Genomic DNA, 24,313 nt, shown 5'->3' with positions numbered 1-24,313 from the left:
AGTGGAAGAGAAAGGCAAAGACAATGAGGAGGAAGAGGCGGTAGAGGAGGGGAGTGAATACAAAGCTGTTCATCTGTAATAACTAACTAATTCTCTTGTTAAGCTGTTCACTATTAAATTAATGGTGATTATTTAAAAACAAAGCTGCCACATGAACAAGCAACTAAGTATTAAGTTTAATTGCATTCTGATGATGGCAGATTCTTCTATAAAATGTGTGAACTCCTGTAAAACGCCATAACCATAAAAATAACTATTTCTGATATAATTTAAAATGTTCTGCCTAACCAAACCATGTATCTTCAACATGAACTTTGCCAGCTAATACCCAGCTGAAGACACTCAATGCTCTTGGAGCATCTTGCTTGGAGATGTATTATAATTACTTATAGCCTCCTTTGTTGAAGTATATTATCTAACTTAATTTTCACTCTGGAGGTCCTACAAAATATTTGATCATAAATTTTACAAAAATATAATTCCTATCATTGCTTAATTATACAATGGTATAGTTACACAGAAATAAATACAATAAATTAAGTAATACAGGCTGGGTACAGTAGCTCACACCTGTAATCCCAGTGCTTTGAGAGGTCAAGGCAGGAGTATCGCTTGAGCGTAGGGGTACAAGATTAGCCTGGGCAAAACAGCAAGACTCCATCACTACAAAAAATTAAGAAAAAACTAGGCGGGTATGGTGGCACACACTGGTAATCCTAGCTACTCAGGAGGCTGAGGCAGGAGGACCACTTGAGCCCAGGAGTACAGGCTGCACTGAGTTATGACTGCACCACTGTACCACTGCACTCCAGCCTGGGCGACAGAGTGAGACCCTCTGTCTAAGAAAAAAAAAAAAAAAGTAATACATATTTTGGGGGCCTCCACTGTGCAAGCAAACAGCACTACTGGCCATCTTGCATTCTCCTTTGAAATATATCAGTAACTCCTTTTTCTAAGAGAATAAAAATATTTCCAATCTCTTCAAATTACATGAAATACTTGTAGATTATCATCTAAGAATTATATTCCATTTTCTGCCCATCAAACTAGTTTTGGTTCACTACAAAAACAGCCATCTCATTTCAGCAAAGGCAACTGTATTTCAATAAATAACAAAATAAAAAATTTAAATCAACAAATGAAAATAAAAAAAAAATCCCAAAGAGACAAGTGAATCCATCTTTTAAATCAACTATGGAATAAAATTTCAGAAGTAAACACTAAGAAAAGTTTATTTGACTTTTCTACATTTAAAAATGTTTAGATGCGAGATTTTACTAAAGGAGTCGATTTGAAAACCACACTACTCTAATTCAACTGATATAATTTTTAAAAATTATGTTCTACAACCAAAGCCAAATCAATTTCTCCTGCCCCCCTTCCCACTCGATGAAAACAGCTTTGCTCAATGAATAGCTGGTAAACAGTTCCAACTATAATTCAGAATTTCTGAATAAAGATTTGGCAACTCTAAAACCAAAAACCTTATGAAAGAATAGAACCAGTCCTTACTGTCATTCAATACAGCAGCTATGCACTGGCCTAAAATCAAACTCTGCTTTCGCTTCATAATGGGGAAAGAATTCCCTATTTAATAAATGGTGTTTGGAAAACTGGCTAGCCATGTGCAGAAAGCAGAAAAAAGACCCCTTCCTGACACCTTACACCAAAATTAACTCCAGATGGATTAAAGACTTAAACATCAGACCTAACACCATAAAAACCCTAGGAGAAAATCTAGGCAAAACCATTCAGGACATAGGCGTAGGCAAGGACTTCATGACCAAAATGCCAAAAGCATTGGCAACAAAAGCCAAAATAGACAAATGGGAGCTAATCAAACTCCACAGCTTCTGCACAGCTAAAGAAACAGTCAGTAGAATGAATCGGCAACCAACAGAATGGGAAAAAAATTTTGCAGTCTATCCATCTGACAAGGGGCTGATATCCATAATTGACAAAGAACTAAAACAGATCTACAAGAAAAAAACACACAAGCCCATTCAAAAGTGGGCGAAGGATATGAACAGTCACTTTACAAAAGAAGACATACAGGAGGCCAACAAACATATGAAAAAATGCCCAGCATCACTGGTCATTAGAGAAATGCAAATCAAAACCACATTGAGATACCATCTCACACCTGTTAGAATGGCGATCATTAAAAAATCTGGAGACAACAGATGCTGGAGAGGGTGTGGAGAAACAGGAACACTTTTACACTGTTGGTGGGAGTGTAAATTAGTTCAACCATTGTGGAAGACAGTGTGGCCATTCTTCAATGACCTAAAAATAGAAATCCCATTTGACCCAGCAATCCCATTACTGGGTATATATCCAAAGGATTATAAATCATTCTACTATAAGGACACATGCACACGAATGTTCACTGTAGCACTGTTTACAATAGCAAAGACCTGGAACCAACCCAAATGCCCATCGATGATAGACTGGATAGGGAAAATGTGGTACATATACACCATGGAATATTACACAGCCATCAAAAACGATGACTTCGTGTCCTTTGTAGGGACATGGATGAACCTGGAAACCATCATTCTCAGCAAACTGACACAAGAGCAGAAAATCAAACACCGCATGTTCTCACTCATAGGCGAGTGTTGAACAATGAGAACACATGGACACAGGGAGGGGAGCACTACACACTGGGGTCCGTTGGGGGGGAATGGGGGAGGGACAGGGGGGTGGGGAGGTGGGAAGAGATAGCATGGGGAGAAATGACAGATACAGGTGAGGGGAAGGAAGGCAGCAAACCACACTGCCATGTGTGTACCTATGCAACAATCTTGCATGTTCTTCACATGTACCCCAAAACCTAAAATGCAATTAAAAAAAAAAATCAAAATCAAAACCAAAATGTAACCCTTCTCTCCCTAAAATAAAGCTCAGGTTCTCTGAGCAGTATATAAGCTGCTTTGCATATTTGTACTGCTTTACTTGGTACATTTAACTTCTAGACAATTAATGCTAGAAAGACATTTAATTCATCAAATTTCTGGAAAAACAGGCCAGGACTAGTACCCCACTGCTCTCTATAGGCTGAACCCTGGGATTCAGTATCCAAGAGTCTGGTTGTATTTCCCTCATCCTGCCACCCACCTGCCACCATGCCTCACACTCCCTGGTTAGGAGAGGCTGTGGACAACATGAAACAGGTTGTCCTTCAGTGTTAGCTTCTGTGACTGCTCTGTGAAGCAGATCCCATCACTTCTTACAATCATTCACATTTACTTTGCTCATCTCACAAGTGTCAGATAAATTGTTTTTTTGAGAATAGTTTATCTTGAGTTAAAACAAAGTATTTTGAAGATACATACAATGGAAGGCCTTGATTTCAATTTAAAAAATTTTTAAATTATATAAGTAAATTGCTCATTCATATTAAAAGAACATATTTTATCAAAATACTTGGTATGTAAAAGGAGCAATATATGTGTATTAGTCCATTCCCACACTGCTATGAAGAAATACCCAAGACTGGGTAATTTATAAAGGCAAGGTTGAATTATTTCTGCTTTTCTGGGGGAGGCCTCAGGAAACTTACAATCACAACAGAAGGCAAAGGAGAAGCAGGCACCTCCTTCACAGGGTTGCAGGATGGAGTGAGTAAAAGCAGGGGAAAAGCCAGATGCTCATAAAGCCATCAGAGCTCATGAGACTCATGAGAACAGCATGGGGAAACTGCCCCCAGTGATCCAATTACCTCCACCCTTGGTCTCACCCCTGACACACGGGGATTATGAAAATTACAATTCAAGATGAGATTTTGGGTGGGGACATAGCCAAACCATATCACTATCAAAGAGCACATAGTTTCTAAAAACGAAAAAAAAAAAAAATTATTTAGTAGTTAAGAGTTAATAAGAGAATTTTTCTCCTTTCTCAAATTATTCTAAGGTTTTTAAATTAGAATATCAGTTTTTCAGTAAAGAAATCTTAGATAATTTCAGTTACTGATTGCAGTGAACTGGTAGCCCCAAAGATATGTCCACGTAGCCCCAAAGATACATCCATGTCCTAATCCCCAAAACTTGTAATTACCTTACAGGACAGAACGTGTGATTAAGTTAAGGACCTTGATGGGAAAAGTTTATTCTGATTATGTAGATAGATTCTAAATTGTATGTATCCTTTTAAGAGGGAGGCAGAGAGAGTCTGAACAACAGACACACGTGAAGGAGAACATGGTATGAACTTGGAACAGAGAGAAATGGAACCACACGCCAAAGAATGCCAACAGCCACCAGGAGCTGAAAGAGGCAAGGACTGCCTCTCCATGAGAGCCTCTGGAGGGAGCCCAGCCTTGACTACACCTTGATTTCAGACATTTGGCCTCAGAAGGAAACCAAGAGAGACTCTATTTCTATTGTTTTCAGCCACCGAGGTTGTAGTAATTTGTTACAACAGCCTCGGAAAACTCATACACTGAGGAGAAGAGTATATACCAATTAATATAATTAATTATCGTACAGTAATACACGATTAAGACTAATCCTTAAAACATACACACTCTGAAACCAAAGTGTAGTCCTAAATTATAAATAAAATACAGACACACAAGAAAAAATGATATAGTAAGCCCAATTCTTACAGTTGAAACTTAGAAGCAAATTAGTCTATAGAATTTCACATGTAACACAAACATATTATCATTAAGTAAACATATGTGGGACCCTATAAGCAGAAGTTTTACCTAATCCCTAAATATTCAATAACAATAATAAAGTCTAACAGGCAAGAGATACAAAAATAAATTACACTTAGTCTTCCAAATAAGACTAAGAAGTGACAGAAATTTAAAATGGCTATAAAATATCCACAAGTGAATGTGGCTTCTGAAACTATACATCACTAGGTATAAAGGACCCAACTATGATCTGGCTGAGCGGGCAGAACCACCCAGAAACTGACAACAGGAAGTGCATGACGTGGAAGTGCATGACATGGGGGATTATAAATTTTATGGGCCATAACACTCAGAAGAGGTCATCTGAATAAAAGATCTTTAGGATCTGGCAATGATTTGGTCTGTCTCTTAAATGAGGAAAGAAAAATAATGAAATTGCTGTTAACTTCTCTGAGTCTCAAAATCCTCACCTTTAAAACTTGGATACCACAGCCTACCTCCTAAAGTTAATAGTACTTCTGTTGCCAGGCATGGTGACTCATGCCTGTAACCTCAGCACTTTGGTAGGCCGAGTCAGGTGGATCACCTGAGGTCAGGAGTTCGAGACCAGCCTGGCCAACATGGTGAAACCCCGTCTCTACTAAAAATACAAAAGTAACTGGGTGTGGTAGCACATGCCTGTAATCCCAGCTACCTGGGAGCCCGAGGCCAGAGAATCACTTGAAACTGGGAGGCAGAGACTGCAGTGAGTTGAGATCGTGCCTGCTATTACACTCCAGCCTGGGCTACAAGAGCAGAACTCCATCAAAAACACACAAAACAACAACAAAAAACAGTGCTCCTGTCAGCAGTACTGTGAAGATGAAATGAGATTATACACAGTGCTGGCCTATGGTCTGGGTCACAGCTCCTCTCCATAAACTGGTTGACTGGCAGCTAATTATACTTGCCTTCTGGATGAAAAATTTCAGGGAACAGCTAGTAGATTATTTTCAAAAGACAAAAATGGTAAAACATTTAAAAACAGAAAGCTGTTTCTCTATTATTTTTCTATCTGGGGGTCCCAGGACTTACCACATCACTAGCGCTAGAGAACTCGTTATTAACCAGACTTTCAAGAGCCATCCAACGAACTGGCCTGTTTTCATTGTCCCCCAGACAGTGATAGTCCATGGGGAACAAGTCTCTGGAGAGGGCATTGTCTGTGATCTTAACTTGAAGTGTGTCATCAATCCTAAAAAGTAAAGACATGAACATCAAATGCAATCAGAGTATTAAAAAGTAGGGATCACCACCACCCTTAAATACAACACAAGTCCCACTGTGACTCCCAGAGAAGCCTAAATCCAGGAAGCACTCTCCATCAAGTGACAGTATCAAGCTCATGGCACCTACACACAGTTCCTAGCAGCCAGGTCTTTGTGGATGACTTCTCTTCTGGCCAAGTAGCTCATGCCACAGGCAATCTGAATAGCCATGTGTACCAGGTCTTGTTGAGAAATTGCCTGTGGTAACAAAAAAAAAAGGACATGGTTTGTAAATAGCTTACACAGATGATGGCACTTTATTTTATTCCACATTCCTACTCCATCCAAAAATACTGCTTTAAACCTACACACAGAATTTTTAATAGCCATTTCTTGACCAAGAGTATGTTCCGCTATATCCCTACATTTATAACAACTATAGCCCTTATTCCTCTGTAATCTACCATTTATTTCTCTGTCTCCTTTCATCTGTTAGATGTATCTCCCCAATATCCAGCACATAAAGCAGCTGCTCAATAAATCTATTCAGTGAATACTCAGTTCTCAAGGTAATATTTCAAGTGTCTATTATTCAATAATCTTTTTTTTTCCCCACAAAACAGTAGTCTATACTAGGAGATTCTCTCCTCAGGATCATTTTCAAATGAGCACAAGTATAAGCCAGGTGCAGTGCCTCATGCCCATAATCCCAGCATTTTGGGAGGCTGAGGTGGGAGGATCACTTGAGCCCAGGAGGGAGCTTGAGACCAACCTGGACAACATACGGAGGCCCTGTCTCAAAAAAAAAAAAAAAAAATTATTTTTTGAAAAATAAGCAGGTATGGTGGCATGTTCCTGTGGTCCCAGCTACTCAGGAGGCTGAGGTGGGAGGATTGCTTAAGCATGGGAGGTTGAAGCTGCAGTGAGCTGTGTTCACACAACCGCCCTCCACCCTTAGTGACTGAGATCCAGTGTAACAAAACAAAAAAAACAAAGTATAAGTCTCCAACTCTTTCTGCTGATTTGCTCTTCTAGGTGTGTGCCAGTACTCCAGGCTAAGGAATATAATCCTTCTCCAGGTAATGCAGATGGGCCACAACCTCTGACCACTTGTTGAGAATCCCAACTTTAGTCTTGTCAATTGACAAAGCATATTATACATATTAAGTCAAATACTCAATGCAGCCTTTGAACTCATTTTCTCCTGGCAACTATAATAAGTATATTTTTATACATCCTAAAGCAACTTAATGGGGCTACCAGATACAGCAGACAGCAAAATAACCACTACACTTTACTACTACTACCATCATAATATACTTGGTATCTGACCTTTGCTTCAGTTATATACACAAGCACAAAAGAGAAAAACTCTTAGATGACTGCCATCTTACAGCCAAGCATATTAACAATATATCCAATTACCTCCCACAATCTAGACCTCCAGTTATCACCAGCCTTTGGTACAGAATAAACCAAATGGCTCTAGAAAGTCTGTTTCCATTCCTAAGAGGAAAATCTAGGACAAGTACCCTTAGTTATCAGGAAAACACCTGAGATGTTATTACAAAGGGTTTGAGTTGATTATGAGTAAGTACACAATGAAAATATAAGGAAAACTTCAGCATCAGCACAGTGTAAGCCTCGAGGCAGGAACATAAGCTAACATTTTTCTTTAAACCAACAGGTTATAAATATCTTGTGGTTCATTTTGAGGTTCTTTTTTGTAGGCCTTTAAACAGTTTATATTTAGGAATGTTAATATCTACTTTCAAAGACATTATCAGAAACTACTGGTAAATAATTGGTATTTGGGCAAATTTTTCTCACCTGTGGATTATTGGCCTCTACTAACTTGCACTGCCGTAAAAACAATTTAAGATTCCCCCAATTCATGTAAGGCAATATCACCATGGGCTTTTCTCCTTCTTCTATGCACACATGAGTAATAGGAAGAAGATTTCTATAAAATAACAAAAAGTTGCAAGAAAGACAAAGGAATCCAAAATGTTAGGGGCTTATTTCTAATAAAAATATAATCTAAAACAAAACAAAATCCCCCAAATACTTAAAAACATCATTACCATTAAAAATATAAAATTATAAGTGCTCTATATTTTAAACCAGACTTAAGTGTTCCCCATATAGGCACATTCTTGGTAAGGAAAAGTCGTAAACTCGGAAGTTGCTTCTCGTGGGCTGGATTTTCTGAAAGCACACTCCACACTATATCTTTAAAGGGCAATTAATTAGAGACAACTAAAAAATGACTTGCCCATGAGTAGGTTATGATAATAATATTCCACTCCATTATCGCACATGAAAACAAAAAAAAAGGGCCCAATCCAGACTGTGGTCAAGAACAGGATCATCATAAAGGTCTCTAAAAGGCTGAAACTGCCGCAAAACCAAAAAGTTCTTAGCTGGTCACACTGGATTTAGAATCCGATCTTTGAATCCTAGATTTACTAATCACTATCAGTGTGACCATCGGTCTCCTGGCTTTGGCTTCCATACTTATAACATAGGGACCCCACCAACCATAAAAAGTTACACTATGATATACAAAATGAAACCAAGCATGTGGTAGACAATCCTCTTCCTATTTTAATTTCTATGGCATACATACATACATTTCATCCTATTATCTAATAACACCTCCTCCACTGACATCTGGAAATAACTGTTCATTTTTCCCAAGGTTATGTAACTTTTTACATAATTATATCATTTTCCCCACTAAGTTAAAAATTGCTAGAAGACAAAAACTAAGGTAAACTCAATTTTTACACCCAACACTTTGTATTCTATGCTATATATAAAACAAACAATAACAAATAACAGAAACAAGTAGCCTGAAAACATTCCTACTCCTTAACTTAGCAAATTTTGCTTCTATGGATGTAATAAGGAAATACATTAAACATAAAAAAGCTAGTTAATGAAAAAGGATAGTTAATGTAGTATTAGTAGGGAAAAGTACCAAACAGCTCAAATGTTCAAAAGTAATGAAAGAATAACAATAGGAAAATATGAGTAAAACCTTATAAGAAAGTAAGATACAAAATTCACATTTGCAAGGTAATTATAAAAATAGAAAAAAATAATAATAAAGGTCTGCACAGAAATATGCAGAGCTGAGTTGCCTTTGTGAGACTATAATTTCAACCTTGTTTCCTGTATTTCCTAAAAATTCTCTCAATTGAGCATGTATCATTTTTTAAACCCCAGTTACAAAACTATGGCACAATCACCAGTGCACAAGTGGCAAAGCTATGCACTCCCCTCGTATTTGCAGGAGTTACTAACATGGAAAGCACTAACCCTGAGGAAGTGGGAAAATGAGGACTTAGAGATCAGCAAACCTGTAAGGGGCAACCTCTCTACAAGTGACAACGACTAGGAGTTCCAACTTTATATGCAAGGAAACCCATGCCGGGAGATAAACTTTAGGTAACCTGCCAAGGACAAAGGCAAGTACATGGAAAAAAAATCAGATCTTCATCCGATTCAACACCCTTTGCATTCTCTTGGACCACCAGACTTTCTCTCCCAGAGGAGCAAGGGAGATCGCATGGGAGATTACAGAGCCTTCTTTCCACCAGCTCCCATGAACACTAAAATGACTACAGGTTCACACTTAGGACTAACTTGGGCATGCTATGATTTCAGGGTAGAAACTCTTGCCCAATCTCTAACCCACCAAAGATTATTTCTGCTTTTTTGGTGACTGAAATTCATTTAGCAGAGTTAAAGACATTTTATCCATTAGGTTTGCTGGATGAGGTCAAATCTTTTATTCCACCACCACAGGATTAAAAATCCACTGAAGAGGTAACAAACTTCATGAAAATGTTTCAAAGTACAAATGGCTGTTTTTCATTCGGCCCATTTTGTAAAGGAAAGGAGAATAAAGAGGAAAGTCCAGATCTCTAAGCAGAGTGAATGAAAGCAAGAGGAGGTGTTACAGAGAAGAAAGAAGGGAGAGGAAGGGTAGGTTCTGTGGGGCTTAACACAAGAACTGCCTCTAATGCTCAGTCTTGTTGAGGGCACTTACAGAGGGAGAGCTGTGAGGCATTTGGCATAAGAAGTGCTCACCATTGGGCATCCTTGGGCCAATGAAAGGGCCAAACTACAAGCAGAAATAGCTCAAGAGTACTTTGATATGAAGTACTTCCAGTGAAATTAAAGTAGGTTGATATATTTTATTTATACAGCTATTTTAACTTATAATAAAATTATTTTTATAAAATCCAGTGGGAAAATGTGTGAAAAGAAACAATTTCAAAATGCTTTAAAAGACTTAAAACACTTGTACAATCCTTAACTGTGAAATGTTAAAATATGAAGCAAACATGCTGTATTATATACCACAGCCAGCTAAAAAGGTAAAATCTGAAAACAGGTGTCTTTTCCTGCTGAATGTATTGAGTTTGCTTGATAATTTCTACAATATGATCTCTGAAAATCATTTCATTTATATTCTTTCTGCCTAGCACAGTTCCAAGTGCAAAATGGGTACTGAATGCATTAGAATAAAAAGAATGAACAAACAAATATATACATATAGCTATGAATAGTCTACAGATATCAGGGATCAAACTGAAATGTGTGCTAGGCCCTGGTCACCTTAAAAATTAGATGTATAATCCCAGCACTTTGGGAGGCCAAGGCAGGCAGATCACCTGAGGTTGGGAGTTCAAGACCAGCCTGACCAAAATGGAGAAACCCCATCTCTACTAAAAATACAAAATTAGCCATGCATGGTGGCACATGTTTGTAATCCCAGCTCCTCGGGAAGCCAAGGCAGGAGAATCACTTGAACCTGAACGTGGGAGGCACGGGTTATGGTGAGCTGAGATCACACCATTGCATTCCAGCCTGGACAACAAGAGTGAAACTCCAACTCAAACAAACAAACAAAAAAGAGACGAACCGCTACAGTGAATGGAAAGAATAATATACTTTCTAGGTATTGACAATGTTTTGTTCATTGTAACTAGGAGTCCTGCTATCACCTCACAGAAGGAAGAACAATTAAGCATAATCAAACAACCTATCTTTACAAGACTTTCCTCAAGCACTGAATGCCCAGTATCAAATAACCCCAATTTAGAATGTCCTGTCATTCCATTCCCTGAGGACCCCCTGAGACTGCTAATTCATCCTGGTGGGATGCTGCAAAACCTTACAGCCTAAAACTGCATGAGACACAATGCTGCTGCAAATGCTTCCTCAGAGCATTTTTCAGCCAAGGCATCTTTAGAGCTACAGTGGATATAAAACTGTTTCTTGGGAACATCCTGGCTTTGTCTACATTTATCCCTGCTACTCACCTCTGTGCTGAAGTGATGCAAACCTTTCACTGGGGTAAGAATATTGGCTTGGTACCTAAGTCATAGGTTAACATTATATATTAGGATTAAACACCTTTGGCTCTTCTCCCTAGTCAGTGTAATAGACCATTAGGCACTTTCAACACTGCCAAAAAGGACAATATTCCAACTGTTTCCTTCCCTTCTGCTACTAAGATTATCAACTTATAGCATTTCCTTCACCCTCGGTTGCCTAGAAGCTAAGAGCTGTTTTATGTTCAAACACAATAAAAATATTTGTTCCCCTTACTGCTGGCTCATTTGTTTTCTTTTCTACCACCACAATACCAAAAAACTCAGTTTCATTTTCATTACCATTTTATTGCTCTTACTGTGGCTTCCTTCTTTTTAGGTCCTCAAGTTCTTCTGAATATGAACCAAAATATAACCAAATTCAAAACTAAGGCTCTGCGTAGTCACCTTATTTTTCAACAGAACTCAAGGAACTGTCTAAAGTATACAGAAACTGGGGGTGGGGAGGTGGGAAGAGATAGCATGGGGAGAAATGACAGATACAGGTGAGGGGACGGAAGGCAGCAAACCACACTGCGAAGTGTGTACCTATGCAACAATCTTGCATGTTCATCACATGTACCCCAAAACCTAAAATGCAATTAAAAAAAAAAAAAAGTATACAGAAACTATATTTTTTCAGAAGCTCATAAACATCTTTCAACAGGGATGACCACAGTTCTATTTTTAAACATATGTGATCAAATTTTAGATAGGCATACAAATTATGTTGCCTCTGTATAGTGCTTAAAAAAAAGTTTGTTCTAACATTGATACTGTCACACATTATTATGTTATATTTAAGCTGCTTCTGGCTCTAAAAGGTAAAATTTTTTATTACAGCTGTGTGAACAGGACCAATACCAAGCTTTTAAAAAAGTCTTCATACAGAACTGTAAGTATTTTTAAAAAGTCATACTATGCCATAATGACTGTATACCAGAAATTAATTAAATAAAATGTGGTACATCCATTCAATGGATTACTATGTAGCCTTTTTAAATGACGACATGGATTTACAGTTACAGACATCAAAAGTCAGATACATTGTTTTGTTAAATTAAGAGCCATGTTAACTTTGTCAAAGACAACAGTGGTATTATGATTATAAAGAAAAGTATCTTCTTTTTTTAAAAAATACATGCTGGACATGCACTAAAAGTATTGAGGTGTCTAATTTACTATAAAATATTTCTACACACAAATATACAGATACATATATCCAGAGATATAAATCTCTAGATAAAGATGGATAATACATAAACAAACACAACACAGAAAATACAGCAAAATGTTAACTATCACTGACACAGAAAATACGGCAAAATGTTAACTATCACTGCATCTAGAAGGTATATTTATTCATGTTTATTATACTTTGAGGTCCTATATATTCAAAAATCTCACAACAAATATTTTTAACATATGTATACTAGCATCCTATTTTTTAAAGGGAAGTATGCACATAAATAAGTATAAACTGTTTCTGGAAAGATTAGCTAGATTAGCTATGATTATCCAGATGTGGGCTTACATACTATTCTTTGTTTTCTTTCTTGTGTTTCTAAGTGTTGTACAATAAGAATGCATTTCACTTTTATATTCAGAAAAAAAATAAGTTATTCTACAAAGCTTTCAATTCAGAAGTCATCACAATGTTCTGCAAATAAAAATGTGGCATCAAGTGTTGCCATGCTCAACATTGAAATGTCGGTGGTTTCTCCTCTCACCTGTGATGAAGACCTCGCAGCTTACAACTTTCAGTGAGCATCATTGTCACCTGAATTTCAGAAGCTTGATCTATATAAAGAAAAGAAACTGTCTTGAATAATACTACTAAATATATATGGCATTAAAATTTTCTGCCATTAGTAAATAATTATCTTGAACGATAAGGTAGGAAAATTCTACTGCAGTCCTATTAAATAGGTCAACTTTCCCAGAAATTTTTACATCAAAATTAGAAATGCAATTATGTTTCCATAAACAAAGCAGAAAATGCAATAAATCTGTAACACATAAGGCATATATACTGCTTACTTCCTTTTTTACTATTTAAATAGCTCATATAAATCAATAAGGAAAAAATCTGAAAAAGAGGTGGAGGATATAAACACACAGTTTACTGAGAAAATAAAAAACAAATAACAAGATTACAAAAAAACTTATAGCCTCAGTCCTAAGGAAAGATATGCAAATTAAACCAGTAGATGCCATTTCCCCTGTCAAATTGAGACATAAAAATATCCGCTAACTACTATTAAGAGTTTGGGCACGAGTATGAGAAAACAGGCTCATCAATAGTACCTTGGGTAGATGGAGAAAGCAACGTGTAACAAAATTTTCAAATGCAGATACACCTTGCATCATCAATCCCACTGCTAAGAGTCTCTGTTACAGATATGGTCACAAAAGCTCATCTATGTATAATATAACAAGAGCACTGTTCAATGGCAAAGAAGTCAACCACTAAAGTACCCATTAACAGAGAACTCATTAAGGCCGGGCGCGGTGGCTCAAGCCTGTAATCCCAGCACTTTGGGAGGCCGAGGCGGGTGGATCACGAGGTCAAGAGATCAAGACCATCCTGGTCAATATGGTGAAACCCCGTCTCTACTAAAAGTGCAAAAAATTAGCTGGGCATGGTGGCACGTGCCTGTAATCCCAGCTACTCAGGAGGCTGAGGCAGGAGAATTGCCTGAGCCCAGGAGGCGGAGGTTGCGGTGAGCCGAGATCGCGCCATTGCACTCCAGCCTGGGTAACAAGGGCGAAACTCCGTCTCAAAAAAAAAAAAAAAAAACAGAGAACTCATTAAACTGACACACTGGAGTACTATGTGGCTACTTTAAAAAAATGAGGCAGGTACTGACAGGGGAAGATCTCTAAAGTATATTAAATTTTAAAAACAAGATACAACTTGTGTTTTCATATCTTAATATTTCTTACATATTAAGGAATTGTTTACATATGATGGCTGCTTTTCAAGATTAGAGAATTTACATTTCGTACCTTTCTGTTCTGTTTATACGTTCTAACCTAACAAACATCACAAGCATAAAATGACTACAGAAGTTATGATTGGAGTTTACGGCATATTCTGTTGCTTTCTTCTTTTTACTCTCTGTGGTTAAAAATAAACAAAAAGAACTAATAATACATGAGTAAAAATAAAAGTTAACTTTCATATGATAACCAAAATTAGAATTAAGCCACTAGTTTTTTAGCTTCTGAACTCATGGTTTTTGGTCAAAAGTAGCAAAACAGAACTACAATGAACTTTTACATCAATGTTTTTTGAAACAAAAACATGATAATGCAATTTACCAATATCTTTAAGTCTACATCTGCAAAGGAATTCTTAAGCCTTCAAATATTTGCACAAATCCACAAGGATTCCTCATCATATATGGACCATAACCTTAACAGTATAAAGGAATTTCTCCATGGCTTGAAAAGAATATTTCTATTATAAAATAGAAAATTCAGGCCGGGCGCAGTGGCTCACGCCTGTAATCCCAGCACTTTGGGAGGCCGAGGCAGGCGGATCACGAGGTCAAGAGATCGAGACCATCCTGGTCAACATGGTGAAACCCCGTCTCTACTAAAAATACAAAAAAATTAGCTGGGCATGGTGGCGCATGCCTGTAATCCCAGCTACTCGGGAGGCTGAGGCAGGAGAATTGCCTGAACCCAGGAGGCGGAGGTCACAGTGAGCAGAGATTGCACTATTGCACTCCAGCCTGGGTAACAAGAGCGAAACTCCGTCTCAAGAAAAAAAAAAAAGAAAAGAAAGAAAATTCAGCCAGGTGCAGTGGTTCACACCTGTAATAAAACCACTTTGGGAGGCTGAAGCAGGAGGATCACTTAAAGCCAGGAGTTTCAGAGCAGCCTGAGCAACACAGAGGACTCTTATCTCTACAAAAAAAAAAAGTTGTTTTTAATTAGCTGGGCATGGTGGTGTACACTAGCAGTCCCAGCCACTCAGGGGGCTGAGGCTGGAGGATTGCTTGAGCCAAGGAGGTCAAGGTTGCAGTGAGCCGTGACTGCACCACTGCACTCCTGCCTGGGCAACATAACAAGACCCCGTCTCTCAACATAATAAAAATAAACAAATAAGAAGTGAGTTTGAGTTTTAAAAAATAGTTTTTAAATGTTAAAACAAACATAATAGTATATTCTTAAAAACCCTTTCAAAGAAACCCATAACGAATTTTTACATCAGTAGTAAGAATAGTAATAATTTGTAAAGCTCACGCTGGCAACATGGTAAAACCCCATCTCTACAAGACAGACAGACAGACAGACAGATGGATAGATAGATAGCTGGGTGTGGTGCCATATACCTGTAGTCCCAGCTACTTGGGAAGCTGAGGTTAAGTGGATTGCTGAGCCAAGGAGATTGAGGCGCAGTGAGCTATGATTGCGCCATTGCACTCCAGCCTGGGTGACAGAGTGAGACCCTGTCTATAAATAAATTAAATAATAATTTATAAAGCTTCAGACCAATGTAATAAGAGGAAGAAAGAAATGTAAAAGAATGGCAAAGCCAAGATTCACATTGTAGACTCACCTAGGAAAATGATGAACCAACAATAAAACCCAGTCCACTGAATTCAGATACTATGATTATCACATCTGGTCCTTAAATGTGGAACTATCAAAGCAGAGAAATCTCAAAATTCATTTATTTCCACATCTACCCATTGGAATCTCATTCCTGCTTCATTTCCTCTTGCTTCACTTCCATTACTTGCTACTTAGTGTCCTCTTACCAAGCAACTTTTCTTAGTTAAGACTTTTGTAGGAACGTAAAATGGGTAGACAAAAAGCCAAGGATCTACAACATTTGGTACTTCTTTAGAAAAGATGCTTCATACCAATCTCTGCTAAAATAAACTCTAAGTGTCTAAAAACTGCTTAAAACTTGGGATTTCTTAATAAATGGCAGAATGTAACTTTATTACTTTCTATAACCTAAATAACTTCTAATGAAATTATGGGCAGGACTACTAGGGGCTAGTAGGATCTTTTCAGGACTGAAAGCTAGTATATAGTTGGAAGTCCTCGCCCAGTTAAAAAGACTTTACCATTCCCTCAACTGGTAAGGAGTACCACGTACAACAAATAGTAATTTCAGGATGTGTATTTTGTACATACATTTTTCAAGTTTTTAATTTTGATAAGCATGTCCTATTAAAACAAAGGACACTTGAACTGAATGGTGAATACTCAATTAAAGATAAAATAACTTTATCCAGTTAATAAGAAAAACTCATTTTGCTGGATTCCTTTCCCAGTCTCATCCTAGTCTTTTAATTTTACATAATAAAAGGTCTATCTTCAAGATATACACATGTGAAAGGGATACTATTAAATATATTCTAAAACTTACAAGAATGCACAAAATGATTTTTAAAAACAAACACTTGCTTACTTACAAAACTATAAAAATGTAGTAGCTATAATGAAGAAAATAAGAACTTAATACCAATAACCCCAAACTGATCCGTTTATTTTATGGAATTCAATTTCACTATATTTACTGTGCAAGATTTGGGTTGCCAATTTCAATTTCTGGAAGTTTATACTGGAATATCTAATGAAGTCTCTCTATAAAATTATGAATAGTTTTAAAAGGCAAACTCCAATTTTCTGCTTATGCCTAAAGGCAAAGGTCAGTGCTTTCTAAAACACCTTTTTTTTTTTTTTTTTTTTTTTTTTGTATTTTATGCTACACTTCTAATTGTGCAACATCTAACAAAGCATATAGATTTGTGAAAGACCTTGGTCAGCTCTATGTGGCTACAACTAAAACCATGAAATCAGCACTCCAAAATAATCAATCTCTGAGACAGTCATGTGGCATGCTTTCTCTAACAAATTTGAGGCAAGTATCCTGGTCAATGCACTTCCCGTCTGTCCCCGATATGGGCTCACTGTGCTTTCTCTTATTTCCACACAGCTCAGAAAGAACATCATAATTACAGTGGTAGAGCACAGAAACAAGCAGTGACTACTAGTCAAGCATATACAGAAAGAGAAGTTTTATCTCGTGCATCAGTCCAAGTATCCTCACTATGTGTTTTCTTATCACTATTATTTCCTTTTATCCCTTCCTCCCCCCTAAATCAACCCAATTTTGTTTGAAAACCTCCTTCCTGGACAGAACCGCTGCCGCCGCCACCGTCTCTAGATCATCCGGGTCCCACCGCCGCCACCATGCCGTGGGGAAGCCGCCACCATGCCGTGGGGAAGCCGCAGCACGGCCGCCCGGCCAGTCAGCCGCCCCACCGAGCCCTCTACCGACCCGCCCGCGCACTCACCGCCCTCGGCAGCAGCCCCGGCTCCCCCGCCTTTGGGCCAGCCGGGCCTCATGGCTCAGATGGCACCCACGGCCGCAGGGGTAGTCTTGGGCTCGGCTGTGGGACATGTCATGGAGCCCTGACCGGAGCCTTCAGCGGGGGAACGCGGAGCGGGCCCAGCCTGCCGCTCAGCAGGCCCCAACCCATGCTGCCTCCCAGCCCCTGCAGATGGGGCCCTGCGCCTATGAGATTAGGCAGTTCCTGGACTGTTCCACCACTCAGAGTGACCTGTTCCCGTGTGAGGGCTTCAGCAAGGTCCTGAAGCAGTGTAAGTACAACCATAGTCTGAGCTCCCTGCCCTGAAGATGTCGGTGCACTCAGGGGCCAGCCCTGCATCAACCTCTGCCCCTCGTCAACCGCTAGACCACAACACTAGATTGTATGCAGATAGCTGGGATTGCAAGTGAGGAGGAGGTTTCTCACCCCTCAGTTAACCGAAGGCACAAATGTGCAATTAAAAGAATTTATTTCAGACCCAAAAAAAAAAAAGAAAGAAAAAAGAAAACCTCCTTCCTTAATTCAGAACAAGTCAATATTAGCCCAGTTCCACACAGTCCATAGAACACTTACAAACCCTAGAAGAAATATTTGAATTAAGGAGTTTCCTTTTAAAAAAATTAGAAAAGAGTAACAAAAGGCTGTTGTTTTAATAACCTTACGGTTCAAATTTTACATTTACAAAAAGTAATATGGAAACTCTCCTTCAAAACTAGTTAGAAAACCTACTGGGACCTAACTTATACTTGATCTTAGCCAAAAGGACAAGAAGGGATGGACCTAATGTAAATATTACCCTTTTAAAAGTGTTTGTGGCTTGGAAGGGGTGAATGAATAAAATAAATATAGAATGATATAGTAAGTTAAACCATTTGTTTAGAAAAGATTAAAGAGGTGTGTGAGTATAGATGTAGTATTTGTAGCAGCCTTAAACAAGCAATTCTGTTCAATTAAAAGCAATTCCAAAGATTTTTTGTTAGATTGGCAGAACCCAACTTTTTACCAACAATAAACAGAAACCCTTCATACTTTCTATGTATTCCTTTAAGTAAATTTAGAAACAGGTCTTATAAATTAGCTTCTTAAGCTGTGTAAAATTTTATCGCTTTCTACTCATAAAATTGAATTTAATTTTCCCTTCAGTTTCTGAAGCGAGAGTGCTAAATTTGTTTTTCTGCAATTATTACTTTGCCTTCTCAATTTATATCAGACCTGGCAGACATTAAGCATCCTACAAATTATCACATTTTTCTTTCTCTTTAAATGAGCAAATAAGACTTATCTCAGAATTATTATTATCATTTTAAAAAATTAAGACAGGATCTTGCTCGGTTACCCAGGCTAGAGTGCAGTGGCATGATCAGGAGTCACTGCAGTCTTGAACTCCTGGACTCAAATAATCCTCCTGCCTCAGCCTCCTAAGTAGCTGAGTCTACAGGCACATGCTACCACACCCAGCTAATTTTTTTTTATTTTTTGTAGAGACAGAGGTCTTGCTATATTGCCCAGGGTGATCTTCAACTTCTGGGTTCAAGCAATCCTCCTGTCTTAGCCTCCCAAAGCTTTAGGATTACAATTGTGAGCCACTGCATCCAGCCCTTACTTCAGAATTATTTAAGTTTTTACAAATATCTGTTGTAAATAATTAAAACTCTAATATTTTTTAAAGTCTTTTTAATCTACCAGTAATAGGAAATAAGCCATATGCCTGCATAAATAACACTATAATATCTCGATAGAGAATCTTTAATTAAATAACTTATATAGATCAATAAATTGAAAAGTAGGTGTCACATTTCAAACGCTGGCCCAGAAGAAGAATATGTGAAAACAGGTGTTCTGTTCATGACAATATAAATCAGTGCTATCTTTTAGAGGACAATCTAACAATATCTATTAAATTTTTTTTTTAAGAGAGAGTCTCACTGTCGCCAAGGCTGGAGTGCAGTGGCATGATCTTAGCTCACTGCAAGCTCTGCCTCCCAGGTTCAAGCATTTCTTGCGCCTCAGCCTTCCAAGTAGCTGGGATTACAGGCACGAGGCATCACATCTGGCTAATTTTTGTATTTTTAGCAGAGATGGGGTTTTACCATGCTGGCCAGGCTCGTCTCGAACTCCTGAACTCAGGTGATCTGCCCACCCTGGCCTCCCAAAGTGCTGGGATTATAGGCGTGAACCACTGCACCTGGCCTTCATTAAAATTTTAAATGTACACACCCTTAGGCCAGCAATTCCAACTATGGCTATATGTGTAAAAGTATACCAACATTAGATATAGTAACAACAAAATCAAGTGGATGTGGTTTGACATGCAATTAAATGAGTAATACCTAATAAATGTCTCATGTCTTGATTTAGCAGACTTCTGTTTTTTTCTTTTTTTTTTTTTTTAAAGATGGGGTTTCACCATGATGGCCAGGCTGGTCTTGAACTCTGTTTTTCTATACCTCATGAGAAGAACCCAAATTTCCACAAAAATTAGGCTCATACAAGCTAAATTCTTTTAAAAGCTAAATTAACATGGACTGATTTAAAAGGTGTGGCACACACTGGAAAACTGAGACAGAATTTTGCTGGCATGAGCCACCTAAGACAGAAGAGCATTATGGAAATACTATGGAAAAAAGCTCCTACCTTTAACTGTTTTGACAAATGCTTGCTTTTCTTTATTTGGATCTTTTTCATCTATTAAAATCCCATGGAAAATACGCCCAAAAGTACCTAAAAGGAAAAGTAATATTTAATGAGATCATATGATAACCTTCATAAAATTACAGTACAAAACTTTCTGGAACAATATAAAACAAAAATAACAAGGGCATATGTGATCAACAACATTACTCTAGCCCTACAGTAAAAAGACCCAAATCTTTGGTTTTTTTGTAACTATTATACATCTTAACTTGCTTTTAGCAACACTGTATCTAAACTAAGTATATGAAAAATTTTCTGAATTATACTAAATAAACTAATGATGTAGCCAGGAACACTGGAGCTCAGTAATGATGTATCCACAAGGGCATTTATGAGTTTCTAGGCTTAGCCTCAGAGCAATGACAAAAAGACAAAAATGAGCTTTCCTCTCTGCTGCAGAGCTTTAAAAGGCAGCTTCAAGGGAAGACCAAGGGGTACAAGGTTCGGATCCAGACAGTCCTGGGTTCCAATCCTTCTACCACTCACTCCTCAGAAGGTTTCAGACAAGCCAATTAGACTTCAGTTCACTAGTAAAATCTATTTCTAAAATCCATCCAGATTTTATTATTTTGTAATTGCCCATAAAAAGCTCCCAAACAAGATGATGATTGAAAATGAATCTCATTTTACTCTTTCTCACTAGAAAATTGTTTACTTTCCTTCTTTCACAATTTAAAAGATAAGCCTGCAAATAGTTTAACTTTGCTGCAGACAGCAAGCATACAAATAGGCTTGCAAGCATACAAATAGGCTTGCTCTAACGCCTTTCACTCTATGAGGTGGAGTTGTTGGTACCCATCTATCAGGTCTCACTATGGCCTAAAGACAGAGGAACCTGTATGCTCGAGGCAGAAGAGGCTTTGGATAATCTTTAAGACATTTTGCTTGAAGCTGAGTGAGTATCTTCAAACACTTGAGTCAATACAGAGAGCTACAAACCCTGACATGTCTTCCTCACAAAGGTTTTCCCTTCTCTCTCCACCCAAGTTCACCTTGCTTGACTGAGCATCTTAACTCTCTGGCACTGTGGCACTGTAACATCTCGTCTCCTCTTCCCAGTATTTAGCGTCATTTAAAAATATTACTCCCAAACATAGATTTACATACACTTAAAAACAATGGATGTAAGGAACATATACAAAAATATATATGTACATATGACTTTACCACAATGTTATAGCAATTCATATTCCTACCAGCAATGTAAAAGAGCATGTGTTTCTCCATATCCGTCAACCTAGAAATTATCTTTTTACTTTTTCACAATCTAACGTTAAAAAAAAAAGCATGTAACTATTGTTTTATTTGCATTTATCAGATTTCCAGTGAACCTGACCTGATTAAACATTAATCAGCCACCATATTTTCTTTTCTGAAATCAAAAGAATTTTAAAATAAACTACTATGGGCCTGAAAAGACTAAAAAAGAAAAACGCTACCAGGTTCAGAATTCCTTCTTCTCAAATCATACCACTACAAGAGACTGCCTATTCCATTCCACTCAGAGACCAAAAGAAACTGCAAATATAACATTATTAATTGATCTCTCTTTTATTCTTTAGGAAATGCTACCTGGTCTACTTACTCTCTTCAGATTGCAAACAGATCTGCAAACCAGTTATGCTTAGAAAACAGACAACTATAACAAGTGGCAATCACGCATTAAAAAACATACCAGAAAATATGCTTCCATTAATTACCATATGCTATTGGGGACAGTTTAAGTCCCTGACTTAGCTGTGATTGATGTAAATGTGTCCCAACCACCAAAGGAGGACTCATAGGTATCCAAAGCATTCCAAATTCAATTATGGTGTGGGTAAAAAGTAACTCCCTATTTAACAACATGAAGAATTCAGTGCAGTATTTTATTATTAATTTCTGTCCTCTTCTTTCAGCATCTCCCTTATCAACACCCTCAAACTCAAAAAGGAAAGCAAGGCCCAGTGAGAGGGGAAGGGAAGAGTTTAACACCTGGAAAACACTATTATGTGTTAGTTTATTTACTGTACCTAATTTCATCTAGTCTTTATAACTAGTCTAAGAGCTGACAACACAGTCCAAATTTATAGAAGAGGAAACTGGAGATTGAGAACATTATGTGATTTCTCCAAAGTCACACAGAGAATAAAATGTGGGATTAGAACTTAGGACCAAAACCAGAGCCTATGTCTGTTCCTTCTGCTACAATCCCCATGCTATCTGACACAGAGGAAACAACTTAGAATATTTCAGAGACCTACCAGATAGTGATCATTTTAAATAAAAACTAAACAGAGAATATACCTTAAACATAGCAAACACTAATATACATGCCTTAATATACTTGAAAATCAAGAACTGCACCAAAGGTGTAAGAGGCACATTAAAATATGAGAAAATAAAAATCACTTTTATAAAAGAAAAATCGTACACTGCTTCCTATCCTTATTAGACACAAAATGAGATGAAATTTTTAAAATTTTTGAAAAAAGTGTTTATAGGGGTAACAATAAATCATACTTTAAAAACTGACTTTGAGATAATAAATACCTTCTTGGAGTACATCTTTTAGAGTTACCCTCTCCCTGGATATTGCTATATCCTTCACCTTGGCTTTGGCCTCCAAAAGAGTGACACTTCTCAAGTCGTTCTTCTCTATCCGCAAGGTAGGATAACCTGAGGAGCCAACAAAGCCAAACCAAGCAATATAAATACCCTTATTATGGTATTGGGGTCAACTAGTTCAGTCAGAACCTCAGGATGCAAGTCACAGGAATGAGTGCAAGAATTGTAAAAGGAAACAGGCATATATATATAAACTAGGAGAGCTGTTTGAAGGCCACACTAAATGTTAAAGAAATGTCTTCTCACCCACCACAATACTACTCCAAAATGTTAAAATTCTGAGCTGCAACAAGAAATCCTAAAAATAGTATTACCATGACCACCACTTCAATTGCCTTTTAGCCAAGTGAAACAAGCTTTGACCAGTGGAATTTCCTTTAATCTCTCTTATGGACAGTTTTTCTCCCAAACGATTTTCTAATACAGTCTCATAACAAACCAACTTTTCAAAAAGATTTTTTCAAACATCTCTTCATTTGAAAAGTTTTGTTTGAACAAACAAAAAGTTTCTAACAAGTTATTTTGTTTGAAAAGGATTTTCTTTTTCAAACCTTTTTCAAACAAAATACATAATCAATTTAATTATTCTGGTATTACCACATCCTAGTAAAACCATTGTGAGAATCAAATTTATTAAATTCCCTTAGTTCCCATTCATTCTTAATACAATGACAGCAAAAACAGAATTTACAGCCAAAAATTAGTTTTTACTTCAAGAAAAAAAAATGTTAGAATAAAAGGAAAATCTGGTGTTAGCAAGCAGAAGTTGGAATGGCATCTCTAATGATTTATTAGCTTTAGCAGATATTGGGAAGAAACCTCCCCCCCAAACTTAGTGGGCTTACACAATGATGATCAATGGTTACAAGGAGAACCACATGAAAGGTTTTGGGCAACTTTACAATAGATGCAGGCTGACAACACATGAAACCACTGATCAGCAGCAATTTGACTATGATATGTCTAGGTGTGTGAGTACACGTGAATGTTTATGTTTAATTCTACCTGGAGTTCTATTAGCTTCCTGGATCTGTGGTCTGTTGTGTTCTGTTATCTTAGAAAATTCTTGGCTCCTATGCCTTCAAATATTTTTTCTTCCTCTTTTTCTATTTATAAACAAATACATTTCTATTGACCTTTAAAACAAGTGTTTGTTTTTAGCACATATAGGTAAGTAAATTATCTAGCTCCTTAAGGTAATGGCCACAATTACAAACAAGTAAATTTCTTATTGATGGCAACTACAATTTTTAAAAGACAAATAAATGTATTTCCTTTGACTTTTTTAAGAAAATGTTTTAGCACATATAACAACAATTATCTACCTCTTCGAGGTCACATACAATTAAGAATCCATTCTAATGAGCAAAG

At 37.5% G+C, this 24,313-nt stretch overlaps 1 protein-coding gene and 1 pseudogene across 6 annotated transcripts in view; one reads left to right on the top strand and one right to left on the bottom strand.

Moving 5' to 3' along the window:
• The window catches only part of RYK (receptor like tyrosine kinase), a 164,118-nt gene that overhangs the window by 15,683 nt on the left and 124,122 nt on the right, over positions 1-24,313 (bottom strand). For 4 of the 6 annotated variants that reach the window (XM_074405903.1, XM_074405904.1, XM_074405905.1 and 1 more), the window contains 6 exons: positions 22,868-23,002; positions 20,276-20,362; positions 13,013-13,082; positions 7,726-7,858; positions 6,044-6,153; positions 5,723-5,882 (listed from right to left, as the gene is read on the bottom strand). In XM_074405903.1, coding sequence (XP_074262004.1) covers positions 5,723-5,882; positions 6,044-6,153; positions 7,726-7,858; positions 13,013-13,082; positions 20,276-20,362; positions 22,868-23,002 — 695 coding nt within the window. The remainder of the gene's footprint in view (positions 1-5,722; positions 5,883-6,043; positions 6,154-7,725; positions 7,859-13,012; positions 13,083-20,275; positions 20,363-22,867; positions 23,003-24,313) is intronic. The other 2 variants (XM_074405906.1, XM_039461989.2) reach the window with 1 other exon arrangement.
• On the top strand, positions 17,467-18,149 carry LOC101041014 (putative coiled-coil-helix-coiled-coil-helix domain-containing protein CHCHD2P9, mitochondrial; annotated as a pseudogene).

Source organism: Saimiri boliviensis, chromosome 9 (assembly GCF_048565385.1).
Source record: "Saimiri boliviensis isolate mSaiBol1 chromosome 9, mSaiBol1.pri, whole genome shotgun sequence".
Taxonomy (NCBI): Eukaryota; Metazoa; Chordata; class Mammalia; order Primates; family Cebidae; genus Saimiri; species Saimiri boliviensis.
The sequence above is the reverse complement of the archived record's forward strand: the minus strand, read 5'-3'. Positions and strand labels throughout refer to the sequence as shown.